The following is a 9,233-nucleotide window of genomic DNA, read 5'->3' as shown; positions in this document are numbered from 1 at the left end:
CGGGGGCCGGGAGTCGCGGCCCCACCGCGGAGCCCCTTCCCGATTTGCCCTGGCTGAGGGTGGGGCTACCTGCGGCGCCCGGACTCGGTAGGAGGTGACGGGAATTCCCAGGAGTGAAGCATTTGGTGAAAGTATTTCAGGAACAATCGGGCTTCCCACTGTTGCCCTGCTCTGGGCAGGGAAACTGAGGCGGAGGGAAAGATAGCTACTTGCCCAAGGTCAGAATGCAGAGGTTGACTGTCCTGGTCCAGGAACCGGACCCAGGTGTCCGGACCAGCTCAGCGCTCAGCCCCAGTGGGTTTTGCAGTCTTGCCTTTGATAAAAATTTCTGTTGTGTTTGTTTTAGAAATCTGCTGGCGCTGGGGGACCGCTTCAGGGCTGCCGAACGCCAACTTGCTTCGTGTGCCCTAGGCAGGCGTGGGGCAGGTGGCGCCTCCGTGACCTACCACCATGGATGGAAACGGACTTTTTGGTGAAGAAACCCAAACGGTTGATGTCAGGCAGGGTGATTTGGCCGTCAAGGGTTTTGACGAAACCTGCCTTGTTCTCTTTGGGGAATCTGAATGAGGGAGATCACAGACACCTTCACTGGGAAGCCAAGGACATTTCTGTATAATCAGTGGATGAAAGGATTTTCTCAGACTCTTTTTTCCCTGATCCTGGAGGATTAATCCACTACAGTCTACAATTTCAGTGGAAACTGCAAGGCACACGATGTGGCAGGAGCCGGGAGCGCCTTCGGAATTGTTGTGGACCCTTCCTGTGGCATAGGGGAGTTTTCACACTTGCCTCCACTCCTCCCCTTCCCCCCAACTCCCTCCTTCTGATCTCTTTAATCTGTTCCCATTTTCCGAGTTAAGTTCTATTTCCAAAACTGTTCTCTGGAGCTATAAGTGGATTGCCAGAAATGAGAGATTAGGAGCTGGGAGAAGAGGAAGCGCCTTGTGTTGTGTCTCCTGGAGGCTGCCGACATGAAGCGCTTTTTCCTGGTGCTGAGCTGTCTGGCTGTGCTGGGTAAGTGGCTCTGCTTATCAATACAATCGATGTGAAAGTTTCACCTGCTCTTGGTTCTTGTAATTTCTTGTGGTTCTTTTTCATCAACACTAGGCTTTGGGGGACACCAGGAGTGGTCGGTGTGTGTCACAGGTTGGAGTAGAGTATGAAGAGGCCCGTTTCTGATCCAGCAGCAGCGATGGAATATCATTTGTTGTCTTTAAGAAGGAACATTTGCTGTTCTTAAAGTGTCTGTCTTGGGCCCTGGGGTGAGGTCCTGCATCTAAACATCTGTGGTTTAGGGACTTCATATGGCTGGTGGGCTGCTGTCTGGTAGCATGACAAACATGGATGCTCTGGTGTTGTCACTTCTTTGTTGGGCTGCGTTGATTCCTAACTGGGAGTGGGAACATAATTCCCCTCTGTGTCGAAAGTTGGTTTGGGTGATAATGATGGTGCCTTTTTTGAGGTGGAAATGGGAGTAAATGGGATAGGGGTTGAAGGGATGCTTTGCCTACCTGAGTGGTCTGTAGGCTGAAAATGTGAGGGCACACTAGTCCTGTGTCTCCTCACCAAGGAAGCTTAGATCATAGTTCTGGGAGAAAGAGAGCCTGAAGAAAAGGAAGCTGCCTGGTAGAGGAGGTTTTAGGATTGGCTTTTGTGCTCCCACAAATCAGAATGCTTGGAGTGGGAAGAAGAAACTATGGCCCTGGGTGAACCTTTGACACCTCTGTTAAGGATCCCCACCCCAGTGAAGAGGCCCCTCTGCTCATAAATTGCCTGTTCTTTTTATGCCAATGAGCACTGTCTTCAGCGTGGTATCTTAGAACACATCTCAGGTCTAGGATAAACTTCATCGCCGGGATTTGGTGCCATTCTCTTTCCCCATCTCAGACCTCATACCTAAGCACACCCCCTGCCCTCTCTGTAAGGCTCGGTCCTCTGCATTCAGAAGGGATTATGATTGTTGCCTACAGGGTTCACATCTCCAAATCTAGGTGTCTTGCACGTAACTTACGGTGATCTGTTGGCAGTGGAGATTGCTTCCATACATTGTCTATACCCTGGAAGTAGTTAACAGGTGTGTGGGAAGAGAATGGACTTTAGAATTAGGGGACCTGAGTTCCTATCCCAGCTTCACCATGATTGACATCTGAATATCAATAAAACAGAAACAATAAACAATTCAAGGATATAAGGTGTCCTAAATGCCTTGACTGCCTTAAATAATGTTTGAAACTCATAATAGATGTTCAATCAGTGGTTCTCAATCAGTAGTTCAATCAGTGGTTCTCAAACTCTCGTGTGCATGTTGGAATCACTGGGGGAGCTTTTAAAAATTCTGATTTCAGGCAGCAACCCCCGACCAGTGAAACCAAACTCCCTTGGTGGGGTGGGACCCAGGTCTCAGCCTTTGAGCTCTCTCAGGTAATTCCATGCATGGTTCACTTAGAGAACCAGTGGGTGAGTTCATTAGTGCCAGTGCCCTACCACCCAACACATGCTGACACCCTGCCAGCAGTGAGTTTAGTTAGTCTTCTGTTCAGCTGTGGGCTAGGATACAGGCAGTGTCTCCCTGTCACCTCTATGCTCAGGCAGAGTCAAGAGGCAGGGAGCCCTCCATTTGCCAGTCTCTTCATATTGGATCTGTATTTGTTGTACTGTATGTGTCATTCGCTTAGTGTCTGGGTTTAAATCAGCAATTAGTGATTCATGTGGATTCAACAGGACACAAACAAGGAAAGCCCTTGGGGAGATTTGGATGTGGGATGGGGTGTGTGGCTAAGGCGGGAAAGAAGGCTGAGTGGCAGGGTGGGGCCCAGGGCAGGAGAAGTAGCCATCAATGGGAGAACAAGGCAATGTGACATTTGTGCCTTTTGTTTCTTCTGGCTGCTCAAGAAATGTAAGGCTGCATGCTGGTCCCCTGCTGTTCACTCTCTGGGCCACTCTGTGGAGTGGAGCTCGGGCCCTGGCACCTGGCAGATGCTGTCATTTTTCCTCCACCCTCACCTTCATGTGTAAACAGGTGCCATGGAGGAAAATGAGCATCAAGGTGGCTTTAAAGGGGCACAGTGGCAGACGCCTAGATGCAGGCTAACGTGGGAAGGTTTGGAACTATAGGCATGCATATGGATCTCTGCCTGATTTGGAGCCCCGCTGGTGGAACCTCATCTTTCTCTTCACCTGATGGCTGTCAGTACGGTAGGAAGGAGGCCTGGCTACTACTTTCCTAATCTGGGAGAGGTAGAAGGCGTTTTGGGAGGGAACAAAACCCATGTTGGGGTCTTACTTCCTGCTTGCAGTCTGCTGTGGTCTGGTTCATGTGTCAGCATTCTTGCTGTGTAATGTGAATTAATGTGTAGTGTGAATTTAAAACAGCAAAGAATTCTAAGGTTTTAAGCCCATGTAGGTCACATGCCTGGAATAAAATTTTGTTTATAAAAGTTGGATAAGGCTAAGTGCTCTGAAAGTGAGACTGATGCAGGTGCCAGCCTCTAGAAATGGCAATTTTGATTAGAAAACCCCGGACAGTATGTGAGAGGGGGTACACAGCGTGAATCTCGGAGACACTTTCATCTCCCTCAACATCATAGACCTGTGCTTTTCTGCACCCGTCCTTTGCCAGTGTCTGGGATTGGAATCAGATTCCTCTTTTTCTGTCTGTTGGGACACTGATCCCTGCTTATGTCTTTGTCCTACCGTTTGTCTTTGTACCTACCCCCTTGACCTCTGTGTGTTGTTTCCTTCTGTCCTAACTCTAGGTGCCTCACCCAGCAAGGGTTGTGGTGGCAGTGCATGGCCACCACTGGGTGGCCACAGGGCAGGGGTGGCCCTGCCACCACAACCCTTGGTTCCAATTACAAAGCCACTTAAGCCTGGTCCCGGTTGAGTCATGAGGGTAGTAACGTCTCTACTTGAGGACAGATGTAGCCAGAGGGGCAGAAGATTAGAGAGAGAATGCAGGCTGGTGCAGTGGTAGGAAGGGAAGGGTGACTGGAAATGTGCCTCTGTCTGGGAGCAGCCTGCATGAGTGACAATGCCATGGGAAGATGACAGCAATGTGGGAAAGAGAGCATAGGATTTGTGTCTCAAGAACAGGAAGAAAAATTCTCAGGAAAGATGAATATAAGCTTTAGACACATACAGCACATTTTGATTTTGTGTAGCCATGAAGAGTTATACCTCCCAGACCAGTGCTGATGTTGCAAACAAGATTAAATAGCTTTAAAAGTGTTAGCAATGAAAAATGTAGGCGATTGGGACATCTGAGAACCTGTAGATGGCAAATGATCATTTGTGTTCTGCTCCAGAGGGAAAGAAGTTGATTTGTAGAGTTTGGGAAGTCTCTTCTTTGAATACGGTAAGGCCGAGGAAGCCATGTCTTACTTCCCAGTTAGTTAGAAAAGGTTTCTTAAGGGAGAGGCCAGAGGGTGGTTCTGAAAGGGATTGAAAGAAACTTTGAAGTACTGATGGGTGTGACCTCAGAGACAGGGCTGGAGTGATCAAAGGCAGAAAAGAAAGAGGAGGCAAAGAAAAGTGAGATGGTTTGGAACAATCAAGAGAAGAGTTCTGAAAGAAGGAGATGAGGATTGTGATTTATGGATGAACAAACACCACTGTCCTAATAGTTGTCCCAGAGGTAGTACACTTCCCTTCCCTGGGGACCATTTGACAAGAGTGCAAGAGAAGGAAATTCTTGTCAGGAGGACTTCGCCTACTAGGATGCCTTTCAACTGTGAGAATCACTGAGCTACCTCCAAGTACCCAGGGCTGTGTTAAGATGTTGCCATCATCTACAGTTTTCATGGCAGCAAGACTACTGGTACTTCCATAATGGCAGTAATACCAGCTCTCCTAACTCTAGCCCTTACTGTGACCCAAGCCCTATATCATCATTCAGTCTTCAAAACAACCCTGCAAGATAGATACCTTGCATTATCACATTTTTTTTTTTTTTTTTTGAGACGGAGTCTCGCTTTGTCGCCCAGGCTGGAGTGCAGTGGCGCGATCTTGGCTCACTGCAAGCTCCGTCTCCCGGGTTCATGCCATTCTCCTGCCTCAGCCTCCCGAGTAGCTGGGACTGCAGGTGCCTGCCACCACACCTAGCTAATTTTTTGTGTATTTTTAGTAGAGACGGGGTTTCACCATATTAGCTGGGATGGTCTTGATCTCCTTGACCTCGTGATCCACCCGCCTCGGCCTCCAAAGTGCTGGGATTACAGGCGTGAGTCACCACACCCGGCTGCATTATCACATTTTTATAGATGGGGAGATTGAAGCTTAGGGAGGTTAAGTAACTTGCCTAAGCTGGGCACGGTGGCTCATGCCTGTAGCCCCAGCACTTTGGGAGGCTGTTGGATCACTTGAGGTCAGGAGTTTGAGACCAGCCTGGCCAACATGGTGAAACCCCGTCTTTACTAAAAATACAAAAATTGGCGGGGCATGGTGGTGGCACATGCCTGCAATCCCAGCTACTTGGGAGACTGAGGCAGGAGAATCGCTTGAACCCAGAATGTGGAGGTGAGCCGAGATCACGCCATTGCACTCCAGCCTGGGCAACGAGAGCAAAACTCTGTCTCAAAAAAAAAAAAAAAAAAAAGTGACTTGCCTAAGATAGATTGCTGACAGTGGTAGGGTTCCAAGCTCCTGCTGTCTTTCTCCATGTGCGTGCTCTCTATTCCCAAGATGATTTCGTGGTCCAGGATGACTTCTAGCCCCAGCCATCGGGAAGGAAGAAAAGGCTAGTGAAGGGTAGGACCTCTCAATGTAAAGATACTTCCTGGAAGTTATATACATCACTTCCACTGACATTCTCATTGGCTAGAACCTAGTCATGTGACCATACTTAGCTGCAAAGAAGGCTGGAAAATATGCTTATCCTGAGGATCCATGTGTCCTGAGAAAAACTTGGGATTCTATGACTGTAGGGAAAGGAGAGAACAGATTTTGGGGGACAGCTGCCCGTCTCTGCCACAGTCACAAAGCTAAAAAGTGGCAGAGTAGGGTTTTGAAGCCAGGACCATTTGGTTCCAAATCCTGTGTTCTGTCATCTAATAAGCTATTCCCTTTGAGTCTGAAGCCGAGCCTCTGGCCTCCAAGAAGGCTTGTTAAGAAGGCATGAGTTTGATGAATCAACATTTGTTTCGTAGAAAGCAATCTAAATCAGCATATAATTAAACACTACATGTGGTGGTTTTATCAGTGAGTATTAAAATGTTTATAGAGTGCTTATGTGCCACTGTGCTAAACACTTTACATAGCATGACCTTTTGTATAAAGTTCTTAAAGACCATCTCTGTCATGTTCATTACTGTAGCCCCAGAACTCAGCCTTGTGCCTTGCAAAGTAAGCAGGTGTTCAGTTATTTTCTTTTTTATTTTTTTGAGATGGAGTCTCACACTGTTGCCCAGGCTGGAGTGCAGTGGCACGATCTCAGCTCATTGTAACCTCCGCCTTCTGAGTTCATGCGATTCTCCCGCCTCAGCCTCCCAAGTAGCTGGGATTACAGGCACACACCATGACACCCGGCTAATTTTTTGTATTTTTAGTAGAGATAGGGCTTCACTATGTTGGCCAGACTGGTCTCGAACTCCTAACCTTGTGATCTGCCTGCCTTGGCCTCCCAAAATGCTGGGATTACAGGCATGAGCCACCACGCCTGGCCTGGTTAATTTTTTGATGAGTGAATGGTTTCACAAGGTAGGTGTTGTTTCTGTGTTGGCTTCCTTGATCAAGATAAGGAAATTCAAGACACTTTTCCCTTGAACACAATTATGTTCAAAGGAAAAGAGCTGGAATTTGGCAGAATCTGAATTTGAATTCATATTTGTCTGATTGTAGAGCTTAACCTTTTTTGTGTCATGGATCCTTTTGGCAGTCTGGTGAAGCCTATAGACCCCTTCTGAGCATAACATTTTAAAATGCATACGTGGCCGGGTGTGGTGGCTCATGCCTGTAATCCCAGCACTTTGGGAGGCCAAGGTGGGCGGATCACCTGAGGTCAGGAGTTTGAGACCAACCTGGCTAATTAGCTGGGCATGGTGGCGCCCGCCTGTAATCCCAGCTACTCAGAAGGCTGAGGCAGGAGAATCCCTAGAATCTGGAGGTTGCCATGAGCTGAGATTGTGCCACTGCATTGCAGCCTGGGCCACACAGCAAGACTCTGTCTCAAAAAAAAAAAAAAAAAAAAAGCTTACATAGGCCAGGTGTAGTGGCTCACTCCTGTAATCCTAGCACTTTGTGAGGCAGAAGCAGGGAGATCACTTGAGCTGAAGAGTTCAAGACCAGCCTAGGCAACATAGTGAGACCCCCATCTCTATCTACAGTCTCCTACAGAGTTCAAAGTGAAGTTCAGTGTAGGTGGCTGTTGTTGGGGAAGACGAAGAGGACATGGGCTGAGTGTTCAGAAATGGTCAGGATTTGGATGGGGAGGGCATTCTACTCCCAATGAAGTCCTGACAATGCAAAGGCCTCAGCGGGCCTTTTACAGACTGGAGAAATGACTGTCAGTGGTTTTAAGGACCAGTTTAGGTGGGGTGATGCTGGACACAGAAAATTGGCTTAAATTATAATGACTTTGGGATTTAGGCTTAAAGTAAGTCCTAGAGCCCAGGCCACTGCTGCTTAGCCCAGGCCTGGGAAATGGAGGAAGCTGTCCCGGTTGCTGACCTCTTGTGGTCCCTGGCTTCGGGTGTGCAGTGCATCCTTAGTTATGACTCCTTGATTAATATTTTTAGCTTCTGGCCAGGCATGGTGGCTCATGCTGATAATCCTAGCACTTTGGGAGGCTGACGCAGGAGGATCACTTGATCTCAGGAGTTTAAGACCAGCCTGGGCAATATAACAAGACCTCATCTTACTAAAAATCAAAAACATTAGCCGGGCATGGTGGTACACACCTGTAGTCTCAGCTGCTTTGGAAGATGAGGTGGGAAGAATTGGTTGAGCCTAGAAGGTCGAGGCTGCAGTGAACTGTGATTGCACTACTGCACTCTAGCCTGGGTGGCCCCCATCTCACACACACAATAAAGAGCGAGACCCCATCTCAAAAAAATAAATAAATAAATAAATAAATAAAAAAGGAGTTCCTCATTTGCCATGAGTGGACACCTGCTTCTTTACGGCTCGAAGTGAACACAGCTATTCCTTGTAAAGGGTTGGTTTTTACTTTAAGGAAATTTAGAACACCTGTGTGTGAATGCCCCCTGATTTTCAAAGAAATGAGTGGTTGCATCAAAATCAAGCTTGTATTTGTGGAAAATCACATGTTGCCAAATTCTCTCATCAAGAACCCTTTATTAACTGACTAATTGTGGGCCACGGTGGCAGGCACTTAACAAAGACCATGGCAGCAGACCTCCCTTAACTGGAACCCTCAGTTAAGTGGGATTTTGTTTTTATTTTTGAACTCCACCTTCAGAAGGGCAAAAATCACAAGATGTGGTAGCAAGGGTTTTTTCTCGAAATTAGCTTCCAAGCAGTCATCAGCTCAGTCTCTATGTCTTCCGCAACTGTAATTATAGTAGCAGAAGAGAACGGTGAGCCTGGGGCACTGCAAGATCCTAAATCAAAGATTAAGTCATATTAACTCTACCCTGGCTGGAAGGTGGTCAGATGTACTTTAAAAAGCTTTATAATAGGCTTTGTAATAACGAGAGTTGAAGCAAAGTTTCCACCTAACCCTGTAATTAAATTCACCAGAAGACCCCATTTCCCATTTTCCAGACAACCAAGGCTTTGCCAAACACCACCCGTCCCTGCCCTCTATGAGAGGTCATCCAAGGCCGGCAATGAAACAAACAGTCAATCAATTTGCAAATGGACAGGAAGACACTGACAGGATGTGTTCACTGAGGCTAGGTGTCTACCCGGGGAGAGAGGCCAGGCAAGTCTGTTCTTGTTTTCAATTTACCAGGAGGAGTGAAGGGGAGGCCAGAGTAACTCCTGAGTGGTCAATCTGGAAAGGCCTTTTGGCAGGGCTGGAATTTTAGGCATTTTTCTTACGTAATAGGAGAGTGACGTCCTGTTGGAATTGTGGGGTAGAGGATATTCTGGGCATTTGTAAAGGGGTGGAGAAGCCTGAATGTCCTGGGATGGGAACCCTAAGGGTGTAGGTTTGTAAAAATTGGTGCAGTCGGCCGGGCGCGGTGGCTAACATCTGTAATCCCAGCACTTTGGGAGGCTGAGGCAGGTGGATCACGAGGTCAGGAGATTGAGACGATGGTGAAACCCCGTCTCTA

The 9,233-nt window shown here is 47.6% G+C and overlaps 1 protein-coding gene across 2 annotated transcripts in view; it reads left to right on the top strand.

Annotated features, from left to right (window-relative positions):
* Window positions 1–350: 350 nt before the first annotated feature.
* IGSF3 (immunoglobulin superfamily, member 3) overlaps window positions 351–9,233 on the top strand; it is a 92,744-nt gene continuing 83,861 nt past the window's right edge. For both annotated transcript variants that reach the window (XM_012000833.1, XM_012000832.1), the window contains exon 1: window positions 351–1,014. In XM_012000833.1, coding sequence (XP_011856223.1) covers window positions 972–1,014 — 43 coding nt within the window. In that variant the 5' untranslated portion in view covers window positions 351–971. The remainder of the gene's footprint in view (window positions 1,015–9,233) is intronic.

This window comes from Mandrillus leucophaeus, unplaced genomic scaffold (genome assembly GCF_000951045.1).
Source record: "Mandrillus leucophaeus isolate KB7577 unplaced genomic scaffold, Mleu.le_1.0 Scaffold64, whole genome shotgun sequence".
Lineage (NCBI taxonomy): Eukaryota > Metazoa > Chordata > Mammalia > Primates > Cercopithecidae > Mandrillus > Mandrillus leucophaeus.
Note: the sequence above shows the minus strand (reverse complement) of the source record. Positions and strands in the feature narration are given on the sequence as shown.